The sequence below is a fragment of the Pocillopora damicornis genome, chromosome 12 (assembly GCF_964200805.1).
Source record: "Pocillopora damicornis chromosome 12, jaPocDami1.2, whole genome shotgun sequence".
Lineage (NCBI taxonomy): Eukaryota > Metazoa > Cnidaria > Anthozoa > Scleractinia > Pocilloporidae > Pocillopora > Pocillopora damicornis.
This window is the reverse complement of record NC_142681.1, coordinates 19,460,455-19,482,851: the sequence shown is the minus strand read 5'-3', so window position 1 is coordinate 19,482,851 and position 22,397 is coordinate 19,460,455. Positions and strand designations below refer to the sequence as shown.

At 37.9% G+C, this 22,397-nt stretch overlaps 1 protein-coding gene and 1 long non-coding RNA gene across 6 annotated transcripts; one reads left to right on the top strand and one right to left on the bottom strand.

Annotated features, from left to right (window-relative positions):
• Positions 1-1,081: 1,081 nt before the first annotated feature.
• LOC113681001 (protein-lysine N-methyltransferase SMYD4) lies at positions 1,082-22,293 on the bottom strand. 5 transcript variants are annotated; one of them, XM_089190384.1, is made up of 16 exons: positions 21,947-22,293; positions 10,252-10,416; positions 7,031-7,196; positions 6,516-6,701; positions 6,187-6,310; positions 5,968-6,083; positions 5,585-5,709; positions 5,028-5,133; positions 4,872-4,935; positions 4,641-4,724; positions 4,473-4,549; positions 3,911-4,314; positions 3,372-3,445; positions 3,127-3,217; positions 2,388-2,708; positions 1,082-2,042 (listed from the first exon to the last, which is right to left on the bottom strand). In XM_089190384.1, the coding sequence occupies exons 2-16, from the start codon at positions 10,377-10,379 to the stop codon at positions 1,748-1,750; spliced, it is 2,361 nt and encodes a 786-aa protein (XP_089046510.1). In that variant the 5' UTR covers positions 10,380-10,416; positions 21,947-22,293; the 3' UTR covers positions 1,082-1,747. The 5 variants fall into 5 exon arrangements, with proteins under 5 accessions (XP_089046510.1, XP_089046506.1, XP_089046509.1 ...); XM_089190380.1 differs by lacking the exon at positions 21,947-22,293 and adding an exon at positions 16,899-17,057; XM_089190383.1 differs by lacking the exon at positions 21,947-22,293 and adding an exon at positions 14,301-14,466.
• LOC149036895 (uncharacterized) lies at positions 16,923-21,943 on the top strand. The gene is made up of 2 exons (XR_016181913.1): positions 16,923-17,057; positions 21,317-21,943. It is a non-coding gene; the product is annotated as an uncharacterized LOC149036895 (long non-coding RNA).
• Positions 22,294-22,397: the final 104 nt, after the last annotated feature.

Here is a 22,397-nt window from a genome sequence, read left to right as displayed (position 1 = left end):
AAATATCCGGCAAAGAGTCTAGAAACATTCCATTTTTTGCTGCAGTTGTTGGTAAAAATGTAATTGGTGATGAGGAAAGAGGTTCAGATTTGTAAGGGTTTTGGATGAAGATTTTTTTTTTTACCCACAACACTACCAAATGCTGGGGTCACTTGAATGTTAAGCGCTTCACAAATTAGAATTACATCAGTTGTCTTCACCTCAAGTTCCTAAGCAAGGTTTTAGAGTTACACTTGCCATTTTGAGGTACTAAAAAAATAGCACAACAACAAAGACTTAAGCTACATCATTTCCCTGATAGGCAGTTCGACCTCTCAGTTTGTGTATTGGTTAAAAGTGTTTTTGGAGCCGGAAAGACCTGTCCTACATTCTCCGAGTATTACTTCAAATTTTACGCCTAGTGCATTTACACGTACATAAAAAAATCTTTTTACCTTGCTTGAGTTGGTATCCACCTGCCTTGCGGTTATTAACCATTAGTTAGCCTTTAGCCCGTGCGGTGAGTGATTTAGAAAGATCTGCTTTCGATCGGCGCGAATTGTACTTATAAGGAACATGGAGAAGAGTGGGGCGAACAGTGAAATTTGAGACTCGGAAAATGTGAAGACCCTGTTTGAAAATCTGAGCTTGGAGTTGGACACTTTTTTAGAAACGCATCTCAATGCTCATGTAACTTAACCCGAATTATTACAAAGTAATATTGATTACAAGAAACTGCCACGTCTTGAGGGTGCTTTTGTGGTCATTTTTCTGCTACATATCAGCTTCTTCATTGCAATATGAAGTGCTTTTTCTCACACCTCTACCCTAAAATAAAAGGTGTTAAAAGGTTACGTGTTGAATACCCATTTTTAAGTTGTCGATCGTGCGCGGTCGTCGCCCTGAAAAGGACTGAGTTTGCATTCGCCTTACATAACTCCATGACCATACGACTATCGTGGGGGTGGTGGACAGTATCACATTGTTGTATTACTACCATGCTATAACTGTTCTTCCGAAGAAATTGATGTCAAGAGTGATTTTTGTTTCTATTCAAATACATCACTTGCAATATTATGGAAGAAAAAAATGGCCCAAGTAGCGCAGTTTTGAAATTTTATTTAATCAATTCGTTTGGAGCAAAACGAAGTCGATTCTCCTGATACGTCACAAGTGACACCCAATAACAGAATCCGCTGCAAAATTGCCTTTACTTGTTCAAACCCAGGAATAAGACTTTCTTAAAGTTGGAAAAATTTTGTCAGAATTTGCCTTGGAGCAATTGATGAATAAAATAACTACACTTCTCTATTTTCGACGTTTAAATAGTGTTCCTTCGAGTTACTCCGCATAATAAAGACTTACTTAAACTTGTTGTTTTTAAAACAAAACAAGTAGTTAAAAAATTTTTTGTAACGATGTCTCCTGCACTGAAGAGAACGCATTATATAACTTAACACCAAACTTTTAGTATAAAAGATGTTTTCATAACAAAAAGTAATTCATACAAACCGTTAATCATTTTACATTCAACATATTTTTACTTTTGTTTTAACAGAAAACTGGTATCCAAAAGGATTGTGACTCGCCACATAACCACTAAACGTAATATGAGTCACACAATTGGATCACAGAAATCACACAGTCATCTAAGAAAGCTTAAAAAAAGATGACGAAAAGCCCATACATTTCCAAAAACTCTACCAATTTTTTTAGTCATAGCAACTACAGTTCGACTGTCACGTTGCATTATTGCGTGACTACAAAGTCACGAACTGTTGTTCCTTGCATAACCACCAACGGAAACAAGACAACGTTTCATCTCGCTTAGTTCCTTCACATCTGGATTACTCCGACCGTAATGCCGAGTTAGGAGATTCGTGGCCTTGTCGATTGTGGAGAGTGCTTTCTTGATCTGCCGGTCATTGAATAGGAGCTGTGAAAGCTTGTGAAGCTCGTGAGCGTATTCCACACTCGAAGAACCAAATGCCTTTTCAACTGCCTCACAGCTGTAGGAACAGTAGTAGCATGCCTTTTTAAAGTCTCCAATCATGGCATAACACCTGAGGAAAAACCAAGGGAAAAAAAGGAAATCAAAACTAGGAGACAATAAATGACAGGTCCATTCTGTCTGTACTCATACCGCAACTTAGAAGCCCTTACGACTCAAATGCTTTGTAGGCAGGTTCTCTTCCACCTCCTCTACCTAAAGCCTTAATAAAAAACCTACCCTCAAGAAGAATCTCATCTCTTCTTTCATATCTGAAGGGATACAAGTGAAGCTGATAATACCCAATGCTAGTGAAAAATTAAAACCCCTGCCCCTCAAAATGAAAGATTTTCATTCCATCCCAAAATTTCCATAACATGATCCTGAGGACGATTTAAGCCACTTTTACAAATCTTACCTTGCAATAGCATCGTGCGTCTCAGCCAAGTCCTTATTATAAGCGTGAAGCAGAATTTTACGCCGTCTCAAGCATTCATGAAATACATCAAGAGCCTCTTTCACTCCAACTCTTTCTAACAACCGCACCCCTTTAACAAAGAGTAGTTCTGCCTCTCGTGCCAATCTGCACTCATCAAGCATATTCTTCTCCAAGTTACACTCTCGGTTCTGACATGTTCCAATGTTTCCACTGGCCACCGAGGAAAGCCTCATGGCATGTTTACACTGAGGACAAGCAAAGGCCAAGAAGCATAACCTTTTGTTCTCCATTTCTTCATCACTAAAACCAAAAAAAGTATAGAATCAGATTTAAACCTTCCCAGTGAGCTGACATTAACCCTTTACACCCTAACATCAGTATGCATATTCTCCATACTGTTCTCTGTGCATTGCCTAGGGTGCTGACAAGGAGAATTTGTTTAACAATCAACAGCTTCATAAGCTGGAGATCATTCACTTCATTCTCATGACCTTGATGTGTGATTCAGGGCTGATGTTGTGAGGAGAAATTAGATACTGGTCACTTTTAAGGTTTAAACGGTTAATTAGTAAATGATTACAACATTAAATTATTCCACCATGTCTTTCAGAGTTATTTTTCAAAGTGAACACAGATATTGCACTGAACAACAGGCAATAGTGTTTTACATGTCAATACTGCAAAAACATTTGCTAAGGTAACAAGCTCCATAGCTCACCTCTTGCACGCAGTACACTGGCAAGTAAAGAAGTACTGTTTGTACAGAAGCTTTTGACGATCTTCATAGCCCATGCGACTAACATGAGGGCCTGTACACAAACAAAAAAAGTGTTATTGAAGGTTTGTCTACATCAATGCTCAATAAAAAAGTTAGGAAAATATGGAACTTATGCTATCCTTCAGAAAAACTTGACAAAAACAACTTCAGTGTACAGAGTCAGTGAGTCCTGTGATAAAACTCACCATAGCAGTGGGAAATCTCTGAGCCTTTGGAGATGTTATGGGTTGCCCTCACCACTAGATGGCCATCAACAAAGCTGGAGTATAAAGTTAGAAGTATTTGTGTTAATTTACACCAAATTTATTCTACTCAACAAGAGTGTTGTATTCAACCAAACAGTTGATATTACAGCAGTTCTTGGTGGACCTCACACCCTTTGATTTTTTCCCTCTTTTTCTCAGAGCTTTCACAATTTGCACACTGCACACACAAAAAAAAAACTCAAAGGTAAAATAGCCAAGTAACAATTCCCAACGAGAACCCAATATCCTTGAAAAAGGTTTTCTTTTAACCACAATTTAAGATTATTTTGTAAGAAGCATGAGCCCATAGAAGAATCAGAATCCTAGGTGAGGATTCAGCCACAGCCCTTTCAACTTTGAAGCTGAAAGCTCTACCCCAGGGGATTTCATAGTGAATTTAACCACATTATAGGCGTTGACCTCACAACAAAAAGATAAAACATGAGAGAAGACTCTTGCTTGCTAACCTAAACACTCACCTAACTATGACATCAGGATCACAGGCATGGTTCAACAAGGATGCTGTTGGATAAATAGCACTCCCTATTCTCTTCTGTTCCCTGCTTACAACTTGCTGCCTGGGTTTGTCCCCATTTGTCGACACAATTGCTGTAATAGCGTGGACATTGCAGGCCATTTGCTGTGAGTGGTGGAAAAGTAAACAGCCTACCACATCACCTCCCAAGGAACTTGGGCTTGTATCAGTGGGAAACAAACTTTGAAGATTTTGAAAAATGTAGTTCTGTTTAAATTGTCCATGAGGTTGTTCATTGACCTGACAAAGCCTGTTCCTTGTACAATCATCGCAATTTGTTGGTCTTGTAGGCAACTCCTCTTTCTTTATCAGCACATCTTGAAGAAACTCAGATAGTAATGCACAGTTCTGAAAACAAAATCAGGAATCAAAGTTTTTCAGTAGGTATCTAACTGAGAAAAATAGTTTTGTTCTAGCATTGCACCTATAGATTCAGCCTTTTGGATCACAAAAAACACAGCCATCACTGAAAGTATTCAAACTACAGAGTGTGAAAAATGACATACCAGTGCATGAGACATCAGGGTCTTTACCGGCTGTGATTCTGTGTTAGTCACCAAAGAGAACACAGAACCATAATCACCTGTGATCAAAAAGACACAGAGTGTTAGTCAAATATACAGTGTTACTGCGACACAGACATGGAGGAATTTTTATTGTAACCATCTACTAACCTAAGTATTCACCCTCTGGGCCACATCCTGACACTCTGTTAACATTTGTGCTATCAGTCTTTTCACTTGATCCCATCAAGAATTCTGTATAAGAGGATGACAAAAAAATCAAAACAACATAAAAAAGGTATAATTATTTGTTTCCTTTCCATTGACATTAAGAACAAAGATACAAGGAGGGTTAAAAATTTAAAAAGGAAGAAATTTTAGTATTTCATTTGCTATACTGACCAAGAATGCTCTCAGTTCTTGTAACCAGAATTATTCTGAGGGATAACTGGAAGAATGTATCCATCTGTGAAAAAAAGTAGTTATTAGTGATTTTGTTGGTTTTAATACCTTGATTTAGATGGTGTCAGTAACTACCATATAAGCAGTAAGACATACCATTTTAAGGAGTGGACTAAGGCCACATTCCACTTTATGGTACTGTGACCAGGCCTTGTCACGACATGATTGTGAACAGTACTGGACTTCACAGCAGTCATGGCATCTGAAAAGGAACCAATGACAGTTCAAAGTCTTACTCTTTTGAATCATAAAATTCTACGACCTTTTCAGAGATGTTTGTAAAGTTTCCAAAACAAAAGATTAAGAAGCTCATTCCACATTAAAGTGAAAAAAAATTAAAGTAAGGCTGACATCTTTACTTTGTTGTTCTAAACTTTTTCATTTTTCTTTCATTTTCCATGACTTTTCACCACCCACTCTAAAATTCAGTGAGTTTCCCAGCCTGAAAAATGATAGAATTGAGACTTTTCAGGTTTCATAATACCCTATCTAGGGTTCTACACTATCAAACATTCATTTGGAAAATGAAGTGACTGTGCTAAACTCGACAAAAGTTGAATAAACGAAATGCTTGAAATACACATTTCTTTCTTATCTTTATCAATATTTTTAACTTAATATTGACACCTCTCTTGTGCACAATTTTCACTTACGAAAAGGGCGCTATCAATGTTTTCATGCAACATTCACAATGAGTCAGGGCATTTTCTGGTAAGAGAACTGCAGCATATGGTGCCTCAGAGATAAGAGTGTCTCCAGCACGGATGTCATCTGATGCCTGCAGAAATCAAAAAAATGTTTTTGAATATTAAGAACACATGCATAGGTCATATGATAATGAGTGTAACAATAGAACTTGTAGAAAAAAATCAGTAGGTGCTTAAGAACTGAAAAGAGGAACAAGGTTTGTTATTGTTATATAATTAGGGACATATTAAATCTTGAACACCTTGCTTCAGAAAATCCAATTTTTATAAGTGAGTATTTTTTCCCATTTTGTAGGATTTATTTGTATTATGCCATCCTGATAACCAACCTTCAAAAATCGTCCCTGGCTGGCTGTGCAACTGATTTCAATCAAACTGGATCCATTGGCTATTTTGCTGTGTTGTCCTCCGGTAACAGTGGGAATGTTCTGTGAAGTATCCTCACCTAAAATAAAATTTGGAGGAACAAATACAGTTACACTCAGTTAAGATTGTACAAAAAAGAAGTCCAAAGGTAAAAGACAACATAAGAAAGCATCAATACTTACCATGAATCAAGTGTTGAGAGGATGATAACTTTCTTTGACAAAATTTCTGAAGATTAACAAGTTTCCCACTAAGAGCTTGGGGATGCTGCAGAGATATTACCTCTTGAATATCATTAAGACATGCCTGGAAAATAAAAAGGAAATAATCATTATTAAAACACCTTCCAGATAAGATCACAATAGAATTTCTTGAAGTCTCTGCAAAGTAAAATATTGTGGAGCATACATGTGACAGAAAGAAAATTTTTGTCGTGGGGAACATGAAAAATTCAAAGAAAAGAAGTCGTATCCTGAAAGTGTAGTTGGTTCTTATGGTGTATGCATCATACCTTATATTCCTGTGCCTGATACAGAACCTCAGCTCTCTGAGTATAGAGAGCAGCAAGGTTGGGCTGGCCATCAGACCTACTGGTGTCTTCGGTACTGTCAGATGATGCCAAGTCACATAAATCGTTATGTTGGTTAGAGAGTGCTGTTTGGTTATCAGACCTGGACAAAAGGACTTGCTGGATAGCCTACAAAGTGGAAGAAAAAGCAACCATTATCAGGGGTTTTGCAAATCAAATGTTTCTCTGGTAGGTCGAAAGTAACTCCTCAAAAAAGTGAGCACAGTGCTAGAAATAATGACATACAAACAGCTGATTTAAAAGATTTGACAAATGAGAAAACTATGCACATACCAAAACATAAACTTCAGTACAAAAGAAGAACAACAACAAACAAAAGCCCCATGCCATAACCCACTTACGTTTACCGCACGAACACTTGAAAGAGAGGACCAAAATAAGCCATAACTGTTTCAGCAAAATGATTTTCATTTAACTATTACATTATGAGTTATTACCAGTGATAAACAAATCACTGCTTTCTTGAAATCTCTTCTTCTAAGATGTTCTTCTCCCACATGCAAGTATTCCTGGCCATTCCCTGCTGACTTGGCTTTCTGTTGGCTCCTAGTACTCAGAAGCTTTTGTATTTGACTTATGATTTCTTGGGCTACTGTGTTATTCCTGGAATATCAGAAGAAAGGGGAATTTTAATCTACTACACGAACATCTAAAGGCTGAACATTTACAAGGATGCTGCAAAAGAATAGTTTCACTGGTGCACGGGCACAAAAGCCCACATAAATAACTGACCATATATGGAACATGGGCATAACAACAAGGGGAATGATCACATTTGTTTTTCATATACTAACTCTTGTGTCGCTGCTATTTCCACCCGCAATATTAGCCCTATATCAGCACATGTTGAACCGATGCAAAAATACTATAAACAACTTTACAGACTGACTGAAATCTCAATAAAGTCCAATGACTATATCTTGGAGGTGCATGGTAAATTAGTGCAAAAACATCACAAACAACATAGCTGAACCCCATTACAAAGTGAACTCAAAGGTTGGAAAGGGAAGGTGAAGAATTAATCAAGGTAGCATGTGGCGTAAAATCACAATAATTGGTTGCTTTTTTTTTAATCAAAAATGGTTTTTCACTTTTTACAATCCTCTAAATCCCAAAAGTGACCACATTTAATTGATCCTCTAAGTAATACTGCTGAATCATTCATTAAGACAGTGAGAATGAAAACTAAATGAATTCTCCCAGCCAGGACCAAAGAAAGGGTCTTGAGAAGAGTATAAAGAATATAGATAGTGATGTTAGGGTGTAAGGGTTTAAAGTCTGTAAACTGTCCTCCTAGTTCAAATTCTCTCTTTGGACAAAACATCACAGAAGAATTGACACTGTGCCATCTTCATTTACATATTTTATCTCACCCATGTTTACATGTTACCAAAACAGGCTTGTGCTTATACACCTGAACTAATGAAATTTGCCATCCCTAAGAGACACAAGTTGTTTTTAAAACAATCTTAGAATCATTTTGTACAGTTTAACAGTAACTACAATTTGTTTTCATCATGCACTCCAAATTCCATAAATCTTAAAGGCATGAACATTTCAAATTCATGCTACTCAAGTTGACAAGATAACAACTATCGATTAGCTCCAGTGAACAGGCACAAATGATCCCTGACTGCACACAGCTGTGCACGTGCAGAAGGATGAATGAAATGCAAATTAACCAGAGTTGATCCTTACATAACAATGAAATGATAAGCTCATGCATTTAAGGATCAAGGGAAAAGAAGTAAATTAAAATATGTTTAAAGGGCAAATAAATGACCAATAGTTTCCTGTCAATCAACATCAAGAAACAAACACGAGAAAAAAATGCAATCAAGGTGTCAATTCAGAGAAAAGCTTCTGTCAATAACACAAACACTCCATAGGTAATGACCTCATCTAGATTCAAGAAAAACACACCATACAAAAAATAAAATTGATTGCTCCAAGAATGCTATGACAGGTCCACTTATACAGCAAGGTTTTGAACGACATCACTAGAAAGTCCTTTTTTTAAGGACTTTTGACCTAAAAGCTAGGTTAGTCCATGCAGTAGCCTGCAATAACCAGATCTGACACTAAAAACACACTGAATAGATTACCATACAGAAAATTAATTTGACACCTTGATTCTCTCAGTACAGACCATTGTTAATTCCCAGGGGAACACCACACAATTAAAAACGTGAGCATAAACAGGAAAACTTTCCCATCAGTTTCCACAATGCAAGGGACTTTGGAAAAGTTCAACAAGAAGTCCTTTTAAAGTAACCAGTCTAAGCAGTATGGTCTAGAATGATGGGAAGGGGTTGAATTGAGAAATAAGTCATTGATTTAATTTGAAAACATGTTATATTTCTGTAACATTGCGGTTGCTTTTCCAAAACAAGTATTTTTACTTTTTCTTAAGCAAGGGTCATTCTAGCAATCAAACTGAGTGGTACATGCCAAAACTAAACAAAACAATATCAAAAACGTAAATTTAGGTAATTGCATTTTTTCTCCAATCTTTTAAATCAGCGATTGAAAACAAATTCAAATGTTTTAGATCAATTTCCATTTTTTGCAAATAGCAAAAATTTAAATGCCACCCAAAATTTTGTGTCATGTCGTGTCAAGCAAATTGCTACAATATTTCATAAGTCTCTCGGATAGATCTCTGCATGAGTCCATTTTCAAACCTCATTTTCGTCTCGATCAAATCGAAGATAAGAACTTATTCAAAATTTTCGATCGTAGGTTGCTACCTGTCCCGAAATGTTTTAGGGAACATCGAGAAAAAAGAAAAAAAAAAAAAAAAAAAAACAATTTGCCGAAGCGATGTCAAAGGTAATCGTGCGGGCGGTGCAATACGGCACGTGCGACTCAGCAATCGATGACAATAAATTCTAGTTTTGCCTCCTCGCGAAACGTGGAGTCTAAATTTAAACTGGGAATCGATGAAATGTGCTGAACCGAAATGTGAAATTCGGGCCATGGTTATTTTGTATTTTAGTAATTTGCGATCTTAGTAAAGGTGCAAACTATCACAGTTCTATGTAAACAGAAAAGTTTATGCCTTGAAAGCGGACAATGTTCATACATATTTTATTGTGCTGCAACCCTGTACAGTAAAATTTTTTCTGTACTTGGCTAAACAGGATCGGGACGAGAACGGACCGCAAGGAAGCAAAATAAAAAAGACAAGACAAGTTCAGAGAAAATGTCTTAAAAATACGAGTTTCAAACCGAAGAAATTGTTGAAAAAGCAAACAAGACTCAACTCAGGCTCAACCCAGATGAATAAACAGAACTTCCCTGCTAAGTTCGGTTCTTTACTGTGACGAAGAAAACCGTTCCTCGAATTAAACCGAAATAAAATATGAATGCTATAGGCTGCTTGGAATTAAAAACAAAAATATCTCAATAAAAAACCGAAAGATCTTGATAACAGAACGAATATATTGATAAATTCCTTCCTTCACCAGAAGTTTCCATCAATACCGGCATCTTGCAATTTCCCTTGTTTGTCTAGTTCAAATCTTAGCTTTTGTGAGCTTTATCTAAGGTCTAAAAACATCGCTTTAGGACTTTGAACGACAACCCCAGGCTTAAAACTTAAGTGCTTGCTGAATAAACATCAAATTTAAGCGAAACTAGGCACACAAAACCTTACCGTAAAATATACTTGCAAAACTTGTAGCGCTCGCCGTCCGTCTTCAGATTACCAAACTCTTTCATGTACGGTCCTCGAAGCTGTTCCACCACAAAATTCTCCCACTCATCTTTCAAATGAAGGGCCATTGAGGCTTTAACTGGTTAGTTCTCCTTTACTGTGTTCCTAGGAATGAGAAGAAGCAATCTATTCTGTACTTTCAACTAAGTCGAGGCGAATGGTTTCGTGGGGTGATGAAAGTGCTAGGAGTAATTTTACTTGCAAAACGCTTATCAAAGCACTTAGTAAACATATTCTGATTGGTCAGCTGAGGTAGGGAGATAAATACTGACCAATGAAAGTGCATGTTATTTTAGACCCTTTTATGGCCCAATCTCCCAAAAGACTGGGGCAGAAGCGGTAACATCACGCCACACTTTCTGATTTCCCCTTTTGACAAGTTGCTTCCTTTCAAGGAATTTAAAATAACTCCTGTTAGCATGTGTCTCTTATGGAAATTTCCATCTGTTCACATTCAAGTAAAAGATAAATAGACTTATTCAGAGCTACCAGATGTATTTCGGAACATAAACTCGCGACTGAGAACCTCATCGATAAGAGCACGCGGGTGTTTATCCCGCGTGTTTATCGCGCGTGACCATCACGCAAAACGCCCCCGACACACCCCAGTCCAGCCCACAAAACTGACCAATAACAGGCAAGAATTTTACGAGGCCGAAGTAACTGCGTCAAAAACTAGCTATCTACAATAGCTACAACGCAAGAGTTTTAAATAAACAGGCGAAAATAGCTCAACTTCATGACTTTTTAAAAGCCTTTACAGCACATAGGCACTAAATCTTCAATTTTTCGGGCAAAAGTTCAAGAAACAAATACTAAATAATAAATATGTTGCTACGAACGAAGGAATACGTCTAAACATCTATCATATCTGTCGAGCGAACCGTGATAAACAAACAAAGAACGAAGACTTCAACGCTCTCTTTTAGCTCGATTTGTTCAGCTTAAAGCCCTGTTTAAATGAAAAATGTTTTGTACACACCATGAGGGTAATAAAAGGGGATTTTGAATGTCTACATGTTTTCTCGGCATCGATCTTGTACTGGTTCGATTAAAATATTCTTCGCGCTAGAATATATTATATAAGACCAAACAAACGGGATAAAATTGAGAGAAAAATACATACAAAGAAATCTACTGACTCTAAGCTTACACTGTGAAAAAACATTCTTATCAGGAAATTCGACGAAACTTCCCGTGGGAATGTGAAAGATCTCTAAGATTTCTGTGCCGATGTGTGTTAAAACAAGCCAACTTGAAATACATTTATCTTCAAAATCGTTCGACTGCTAGGAGATCAGAAGGGAAAGCGTAGATGAAAACACCTTATCATAGATAAAATAGACTGATGGCTGGATTTTTTGAGCTAAAACAAATTTTACAGACGCTAAAGTAGTTTTATCGCCGTTCAAGAGCTCCACTCCGATGCGACCTTTTCGTCGTTCGTGTGAAACATAAACATTAAAAATTTCGAAATTTTTATGGCAGTCGGTAGTTAGCATTATAGATCTTCAATATCCTAGTTCTTAGGTACAAAATACGATGCAGAACGTTTTCGGATTCAGTGAGGAAGTCGCTCAGCTGTCGACAGATTTTCACAATTAATAGTTCAATTTTTATGGGCAAGAGTACTATCATGAATATTGCACATACAAGCTTCAGTCAAATTCATAGTTTGCATTAATTAAAAGCGCATGTGACTTACTTTTCGTGAAACTGAAAAATTCGCCCCCTAAAGAGAAGCTTTAAATCTTGTTTGCGAAGATTTTCCAGCAACACCCAGAGTTACTGATGTTCATCCAGTGAAAACCGTTTCCGTGCATTAATATATAAACCCTGTCACCTGATATCACGTTTCATTGGTCGTCTGGCAATTCTACGTCAAAGCTACCTCATTTGGACAAGTAGCACGAAGATTTCAAAAGTTTAATCACCGTAATTTTCACTTAGTTCAATAAGCTCTTTGTTATCAGTCGAATAATTAAGAATTTCTTTTCTTTATTTGACAAAGGTGGCTCGTTCTTATTGTGTATATATTTTTCTTTTCTCGCCGTGCTTTTTCTCTCTTTTCTGATGCAATCACCGAGGAAAAATTCCGGTTAATCCTGATATCAAATCAAGGTTCCCTGGATAGAAATACCAAAGATATGATACGATCACAACAGGAAATACCTTTAAGCTGGAGCTTTTCCAAAAGTATTGAATCTTTTTCTGGCTCACAGACCCGTTTTTTTACTTAAAAACCACAGCTAAGAATAAAAAAAATGAAGCCACATGAAAGAAGCCTTGATCGGTGTTCGTTAATAAATTTAAATTAATTTTTTTTTCAGTTACCGATGAATTTTACTGATTTCCCGATCAATCCAAAAGGATGCTGACAAAACCTGTTACCTGCAAAACTGGTTAATCTTCAAAGGAAAACTCAAAAACTGATTTTGTTTTAATTCAGAAAAATTAGAGAGGCCCTGGGAACGAATTTGAATTAATAAATCCTTCTGATTTCTTTTATTTCTTTGGCTTTTCCTGTTTTAAAATCAGAACAAATATAATTTGCAATTCTTTTATACTGAATGAACGAAATTTGTGTCCAATGATTTCATAGATTAGGAAAATATCACCCAATAATCTTCAAAGTTGGCCGAAATTTGGGTAAATTCTAAAATCTTTTCGAGGTTGCTCTTCATATAACTGTTCTTGCAAGCTTAGATGATCGTAACGTCTAAAATTAAATGGAAATCAATAAAATGACATTGATATAATGGACGAGATATTCCGTGCTGTCATGAAAAAAACTTCCCGCCGAGTATTATAAAATTTAAAAAAGACCTCCGCAAAGACTCTTTAATATAAAAATAAATTCCGAACCATATGTTATTTCATTTAAATTTTCTTTCAGTGATGGATTAAAGTACAAAAAGGACAAAAAAAATACCAGAATCATCCATTTTCAAATTTTTCTTTTTTTTATTTGAATTCTTTATATTTTGGATAAACAAATTGGCCGGTAGGTTTAGAGGCGGATCAATAAATCAATCAAAACACTTCCGCTGATCACCTTGAATTTGACAATTAAAGTGTATCCATTTCCATGACCTGATGTGAACATTGTACCAGGTCCACTGTCGAAATATCTACCTGTCATCATTCTATGTTTATCTCGCTGCCAGGGCCTCTCTTCTTTCCGCCTGCGAGCGCGAAGAGAGGAAATATTCACCGAAAAATCCTAGAAGCTTACATAAATTTGTTGACCAGCCTGTTAAATGGATAGGATGGGCTCCTGGTAAGGTGTCAAACCTCCAAACAGATTGCTGTAAAGAGCACTGGGCATAAGCGTGAGAATAGTTTCCTACGACGGTCAACTGAAAGACGATTCGCGCTCGGACTTGAAGTGTAAAGTATTTTTCTTTTTCAGTATTGCATGTCATGCAAATCTTTGGATTGATATCCCCTCCCTCCCACAAAAAAAATCAAGAACTAGATTTTCCTTAGACTTGATAATAGCCACTAATCGGGAAAAGAGCCCGCGCTGAATTATCATTTTTACGATCGGTTTTTGGTTAAATGGAGTAATCACTACCTGCCTAATCTGTTTAATATAGATGACGTACGCTATGCTCTAATATCACTACCAAAATATTGAATCGTCATCATTACAATATATAAAGAGAGATTCAATTATGAATTTAAAAAAAAAGACGATTTCAAAAGAAAACCTCACGCACTCCATATCATTTGGTCACCTAATATTGCCCGGGAAGCTATTATGTTCACCTTCGAAAACTGTCACACCATCATTATCTCCAGCTTAACATCTTACCAAGAGAACATAGTTATTTGAAAGGAAGAGAAGAAACCTACAAATCTTAGACATAAGATAATTTGTTCAATGGCTTTTGTAATATCATACATACAAATTAGTTACACATTCCGATAATTTTAAAACAAAACTGTAATATGCAAATTTGAGAACTAGTTGATACGAAACTTACTCGTCTGAGAATGAGATGAATGGTAAAGCTTCTTCACAGATGAATGTTAGAATAAATGGCTTTGTCACTGTCTCTATTTGATCAAAGACGCGAAGTAAAAGACTGACACGGATACATTATTGGTTTATATATTTCCTCCAATTGACAGTAAATCACGTCTCACAATATTAGAATTGCCATGTCACTTTAGATTTACGCGGGATCTCCTTGACGTCACATCTGTGCGCATTGAGGGGGCGGTTTAGGAAATAGCATCTTTTATCGCAAAGAAACCGCGAAAACGCTCCTTGCAAAATTACAGTGACTTAATGGAGTTTCAACTTGGAGAATTGAAAAATTCCCCGGGAAAGTCAAGAGTTTAGCTTGAAGTTGGACATTATACTTGCTGACTACATCCGCTGAAAAGGGACCGAGATGTACGTTGTTTATCTCAGTAATTTCCGGTGCTGGGTTTTCAAATGTCATCGCTTTCTCTTTCTCAAAATGGTCTGAACGTGAACGGATATTCACTTCGTTAGGTTTAATCAAACGTGCTACGGGAAAAGGAACAAGAGCTAAGGAACTACTTTTCTTATTTAATCAGCACATTCAGATTTCGTCTGAATTTTTTTAAAACCGTTTGAAAACTTTGGATTAGGTCATGGTTTATCCTAGCAGCGAAGACGTTTCACTCTCAGATTTTCTGAATAATAAAAGTCGCATATTCCAATCAGGGATCTGCACCTGAATTAGACTCCAAAGGGAGACACCTCCCTTGATGATAGTCATGACTCTCCTCTTTCTCATTATGGAACAACTCTGAAATTGAAGTATTTAAAGCTTTCGTCTTCGGCTCTCCAAGCCCTTCGTAGAATACTGGTGTAAGAATCAAATCTTTGTCATACGCGTCAGTATACACCAGCTGATTAAACCTAATCGGCCTTAACTGGGAAGATACTGACACAAATACATTGGTACAACTATGAAAAAGAGCGAAAGTAAAAAATTTAAACAAAACTCACGGTAATCAAGCGAACAGAAATAAAAAAAGTCGCTGTTCCGAATCGATACTGAATTCTCACAATCACTGTTAACCCTTCAACTCCCAAGATCACTTTAGTAATTCTTCTAACTGTCCACACTCAGTTCTTGTGAGGTTAGTTTGGAGAATTTGGTATTGGATCAACTTATAATCTCTAATTGATATTTTTCTTGATTCTCATCACTTGCCTGCTTGGTATTGTATTGATATTGTAAGGAGAAATTATGTCTTGGCCACTCATGGGAGTTAAAGGTTAACTGAAATGTAAGGAGAGCATTGTTGAGTGACTCTTTCTAATCTCTTTCTGGTTTCTTTCCCTGACGCCTCGTGTTCACGATGTTCTAATTATACACATGCTGTACTTATCACAACGTTTTTGAATAAAGGCCAAGGGTAATCTGTAGAAATAATTGATTGCCCTAAAAGTCAGTTTCCGTCAAAACTTCCGTTAGCTGAGGAAAGCTGCGATCAGCAATCTCGTGTTTTGAGATTTTGCCAGGACCACCGTGGATATTGCTTCAAGGAGGCACCCAACTCAGAAATACTCTGGTGAAAATCTTGAGCAAATGATATTAGTAGGCTTAAAAATTGAAAGGAAATATTGTCACGATTTGGTTTGGTCAGTAACGAAAACCATGGTAATGTTTTGGCATAAAGCGTACGATCAATCGAATCAGAGTTGGTAACTGGTGAACCAAACATCTTGATAAAAACATGACAGAAAAAAGTAGTGTTCATAGCGTGAGGTTTGACAAATGCAATGTAAACCAAGGCATGAATGGTGAAAGAAAGAAATTTAGATATTTCATTTTGTCGGCTTGATCGTGTGTTAATTCAGAAAACTCGCGGGACAGGGAGAACGCGTGCATTTGCATTTGTGTTCGGACCGCGCTCGTGTTAGAACACGCACGTGATACGCTATGCCTTTGTTCCCCGCCTTTTTGTGTCAGGGACAGCCAGCGCTGGCTGGTTGTTATCCGTTTGTGTTATTTCAGGTACATTTCTAGTCTTGGCTATCACCCTATAAAAATTTTATGCGTTTGTTCTTTGCTTCGTTGTATTCCAAGAAGCATCAATCAAAAGTTACTCTGAAATAATAAAATGCAACACCTTGTTAACCTTAATAACCCAGAGACCCCCTGGGGTGATCAGCATCTTATTTCTCCTTACAACATGGCTGAAACGATGAAATTTACCTAATCCCCTTATAGGGTTCTATATTATTCCCACCTGTCTCCTTAATTGACGGTCAATATTCTGTAGCCTCCCCCCTTCATACTATGTTGGTGACGACTAAAATCCCCCTCCCTCCGTTCCCACCGGAAAACCATGGGATCTCTCCTAAAATCCCCCAGCCCCCACCCCCCTGCCTCCGCCCTTCAGCCATAAATTAACGAGGAGGAGACTCCCTAAACAGAAAGAAAATTCAAGCTGCATTTGATGCTAAAGGATTAACATTTCAATTTTTTCCGAAATTGATCTCATCTCATTTAGATACTGCAACTTTCAGGCGACTCCGTTAACCCTCAGCTTGTTGGCCAAAACGTCGCCCCACTCAGAGTAAAGTATAATCATACCTCGTCTTAATTCGTTTGTTACGTATTTATCCAGAGCCTTTCAGGAGGAGAAGACCCGAGTGAAGCAATCCAGGGCTCTGGTTGACTTCTTTTGGCAGAACTAATGTTCTGTTGCTTGCTTATGCGGCGCGACATCGAGAACAAAGACAACAAAGAACTGTAAGTGGATTCCGTATACACTAAGTTCATAGGTAACACGTGTACCACACGAATTCTTATGAGAGTCATGCGAGTTTGAACAGCAAACGCTAGATATCGTACAATTATTTTCTCTAGATACTCTGCAACATGATCATCATGAGACAACTATGTTGCCCTCTTTCTTGCTCAGCTCAGCGAAACTCACCAGAGGGCAAGGTGGCTTAACAAGATCTCATTTACCAACATCGAGAAAAACAACTTGCACTTCCAAGCTTGCAAGAAGGGTTTCACAACAAAGGGGTCTTTAATCAATCCGAGTCTTTCTATGTTTGAAGGAACATACCAGGTTGTTTTGATTTTACAAATCATTAATTTGCTATACCAGAGGGGTGAGTGACATGTATCCGTCCCCCCGCTCCCTCCCCCCATGTAAGGCGTTCCCGTGATAACTTGATCTATCAGCAGTAGTCTTTGACCTTCTTGTAACCCTATACTGAAACACTAACTAATCTTATTGAGTAACAAGGGATCGAGCATAGAAAGGGTTGGTTAACCAGGAAAGGAATACAAGAAAAGATTCAGTTTAAGTGCACTTGGCTCCTTGCGTAGAAATTAATGTTAAGAACAACGGCAAAATAATGCCAATGTAGGCTTTTCAAGAAAGGTTTCGTTAAATGTTAGTCATGGGTACCGCAGGAGGGCGCGATGGGGAACTTTGCCATCTATCTGACATGCGATATCTTTGCGTGTTGCAATCACTACAATTAATTCTGTCCGGGCAAGGTCTGTTTTGCCTAGAATGGATAATGTCCACGTCTCAACAAATTCTACACTGGATTGATGATAAAATTTGATATAAAGATCGTAGTTGACAGTCGCCGACTCATCCATATTCTCAGCTACCAAACTTTAGCAACCGTCCCTTTGTTATTAAAAACCATCACATTAAACACGTTCGCCTGATTAAGCGATTGGTTCCCACAAAGTGAACAGTAAAACCGGATTTCCGCTCACCTTGTGTTCTTTCACAATAGAAGGAAGTACCCCTTACGAACTTGTATTGTCACGAATTCGGTGTTTCGCACGCAAATACAGGAAAGTAGAAGCTCTTAGATATTCAAAGGAAAAGTGTAGATAAAAATGAGTAGGAGAGACTTAAGGACATTCAAATTGATCTTTTCTGGTACAAAATTTTACTGAAACAGAAGCTTCAATTGGAAAGCTCGACTGTGGTATATGCCCCATCCAAATGTACTCGAGTAAGGCCACATGTGACTCCTCAACAAATATTTTTGCTATCTTCATAGTTATAAGAACCAACATCCAACAAGATATTCAAATGAAAATAAATAAATTTGAAGTGGATTTTATTCATCAGTGCGTGACATGGAAATTTTGGACTGAATTCGACCCCCTGATGTCGGCGCAAATGCGATAATGAGATAAAAAAACAGATGAAAAAATTAAAAAACTATGAATTCGGCTACAGTTGATGCAAATAATCAGGAAGGGAGTAATTCGAGTTTTTCCAAAAAAGAGTTGTTTAGCCATTGAAAGTTAATTTATTTTAAGCTTGTCAGACTGAATCGGGAGAGAACAGTGAAATTAAGATATCATAGAATCTGTCCTGGCTGCTTTTAACCTGACCGTGATTTACGTAAAGAATCAAAATAGTAAATAATTTCTTAACACGTTCTCATTCTTTCTAAAATGAGAAATTACATTTTGGGCGGACTCGAAAGTACCTGTAAGGAGGCTGGTAACGAAGGTAGGCTTCTAAAGAAACCGTGGTGCTGCGTCGGTAGGAGAGTATGTCAGGGTAATTTAGTCAGTAATCGACTGAGTTGCTAACGTAAATTGGCCACGGTTAACAGTTTAAAAGCTGACGTTTCGCGCGTTAGCCCTTCATCAGGGCGATTGGAGGAATTCAGGGTTGTGTGTGGGTTTATATACAGAAAATGGAGCTACGCCATCGGTGGAAATCTGGTGACAAGAGAACAAGAATAAATTACAAAATTTAGAATAAATTAATTGAATGTAAAGCGCTCGTTGTTACCGTAGGGATTATGAGTGCCGATTTGAAAGATGAAGGTTTGTTTTAGAGTTTTGCGGCTTTCCGTACTGCCTAGCGTAGGGAAAGGCCGCAAACTGCCATATGCTGCCTAGAATGATTAGGGAGATTAAAGTGTCTTGCGACTAGTTCGGATATGTCCTTGTCATTTCTTTCTACGTCGCGAAGGCGTTCTCGGAATCGGACACCAAGTCGTCTCCCTGTTTCACCAATGTATAGCTTTTTGCAATATGGACAATGAATGCAGTGAATGACATTGGCGGAGGTGCACGTGAAGTGATCAGTGATCGCAATGGATCTTTTGGGTTCCGACATTTTATCTACGTTGTAAATGAAAGGGCAAGTTTTGCATTTTGAGCGAGCGCAATTGAAATTTCCAAATTGGTCATTGGTTTGAAATGAACTCCTGACGATATTGACTAGAATGTGTCCAGCTATTTTGGTACAATCTATTCGTGCCAAAAGTCTAAAAAAAACGCAAAGACATAGTTATTAAAGCGGCTGACAAACAACGACTGTTGTTATTCGTGCCAAAAGTCTAAAAAAACGCAAAGACACGTATTAGAGCGGCCGACAAAGGCAGAGCAGTCGTCATTTGGCGGGCCAACCTCTACCAAGAAGTAGCTTTGTGGCAACTTTCTGATACCTCTTTTTATGCCAAAGTTGACAAAGATCTCACTTTCATCAACCAAAACATTAACATTATCAAAAACCCGATTAACGATCTTATAGCTAAAAATGAATTGCCGGCCACTGCAAAAAATCTCACCATCATCACTCCTAGAACTTCGTGTATTTACTTTTTACCTAAAATCCACTTTAGTTGTGCCACAGAAGTTATTTCCAGCTATTTAGAAAAAATTATGACAAAATCTTACCATCATGCATTTAGGACAACAAACTCGCACATGAAATTTTTCGCGACTTTAATTTCCTTGCCCAACACAATGCACAGAAAGCATCTCATATCGACATTCCTATCCTGGCAGTATGCAGGAAGTTCAATGACCTACCCGACCAGGAGTTTCCTGTAGCCCGGTGGTAGAGCTTGCAAAGTTTTTGGGAGTATTTGGAGTTTTTTTTTTCTCCTAGTAAGCTGGTGTCACTCACTGAATAATCATTATCTTCCACTGAGGGTGGCAAAGACCATCAAAGGAGAGGGGGGAGCTCCTGATTCCGTTTCATTCTAAAACTTTAGAAAAATTCACGCTTCACCTTTACTTTAAACAGCATTTCACACGTCACGAACTTAAAAGGGAAAACTTTAATCCTCACCTCACCCCGCATTTCTGTAAAATTCACGCGTCACGAATTAACTTTGGGCTTCATCACGCGTCACGTAGAAACCCCCATTCAACGTCTGCACTGTGTAATATTGGAACTGACACGATACGATTGCGCCCGGAACCGCTACAAGCTGCCCTCATATATCTATGATAGGATCTATGGTTACCTGAAAGCCAGACCTGACTTTGCTAACCAAAGTCAGTGAGAAATGTCTTTCATTACCTGCGGTTGAGATTTTTCAAGTCCGCCGAGTGTTTTCACCCTCTGAAACTATTATGAATGACTGTTGTCAACGCCTAGGTTATTCGTTCTGCTACCGTCTGTAATATCTGGTTAATGTGGGTAGACGATTTTAGCTTTGGTGAGAGACATCTTTGTGTATTAGATTCAACGAAAGATCTTTGTTATTTTACGATTACCTGGATGAACAATTTTGTAATCAGTGCAGGTCTCACAAAGAAAGTCCCAAAGGCTGTGCTACTATAGAGACTGATATGGCGTCTTCCGATCCGGAGGAAGTTTTCACAAAGAAAAAACATCTTAAGGGGCCATTGAAAACTCAAACAACAAACAAGCAAATTGCTTAAACCACAGCTTAACTGCGAGTGACAAAGACGCGGTTGATTTAATTTTACATCTGATTGGTTGAGTGGGTAAAACGCGTTTCTGTATCAATCACAGAGCGAAGTTAACCAGAAAACCAACGCAATCCCAAATTACTCTCTACAACTAACTAAAAATTTGTACATGAGACACTGACACAGCGCTATCTTTAAAGGTAGACACTTCAGTTACCAAAACATCAAGTAAAGAGTTAAAACAGACCCACTTAAGTCACTGTACAGACATCACCCTTCCACGCTGAGGTCATCCATGTACAACTCCTGCTAACAATTTTCATACAATTTTTATATAACAGGCTGCAAGAAAATTATTCGGCTAACAAAAATTTTAGAGAACTGCCTCAAGATCGTGGCGAGTAAAAGTACTTGAGAGAGCGGAACAAGGAGGGAAGCAGGAACAGGAAGAGCAATACGTGAGGAGGTGGGGCCGAAGGAACTACATAATTAACAAGAACAAGAACGAGACAAAGGACAATTAAAATACTCACGGTAAAATTTAGAAAAAGACCATACATTGAAAACAGTAATTCGTGTTGGGCCACAAAAGGAATATTATCAATTGGCTTATAGCCAGCGAAAGTACTCAAAGTGCAAATAAATCAACGTACTACTGAAGAAAACTGAAGGCCGGTTATTTATAGGAAGTCTGACTTAGGCCGCGGTTTTTTGCGATTGAGGAACTCAAACTTTACTTTTAAGTGGGTTATTGGAGGTTATATAATTAACCTTCTTAAAATTGTGCACAAAAATCAATGTTTTGATAAATATTTTGGCCATATTGAAGCTAGTGTAGAGCGCAGTTTTGTTAAACTATGGTAAGACTTTACCGGCGACACTTAAAGTTCTCGTTAAAATAGAGAGAACAGGGTCATTGCAATTGTAACATAGATAGCGGTCGAGAAATACTAAAAAATATAATTACTAACCTCGTGGTGCAATTAATCTTTCTTCCAACGTTTTCGTGCCGTGCTCCGAATTAACAACACAAGCCAGATATACTGAAGCCCCAGTTCGTATTGTATTTGTAGACAAGCTTGACCTAGCGACAAAATGGAAGGGCTTGATCAAATCGGTGATTGACACAAATAAGATGCTTTTTCCGGTTGCTGTGCATCTTCCATTCTGAAAGAGGTCGAATATAGATAATGCCGGTCTACAAGTGGTTTTTTGATGCCTCTAAAGCCACGATTGTAGACAGATGATCGGCACATATTACAATGTCTGATGAAAAAAATTAAACTATGCTCAATCAGATGTCTGTAGGAATGGCGCCAGTTGGAGAGCAGAAGCCCTCACTCTTTTAAGTAACCCTGCAGGGATTGGTGCTCTCTGAAGGCCTGCGCTAATATGGCGTGAAATAACATGGGAAATCAAATA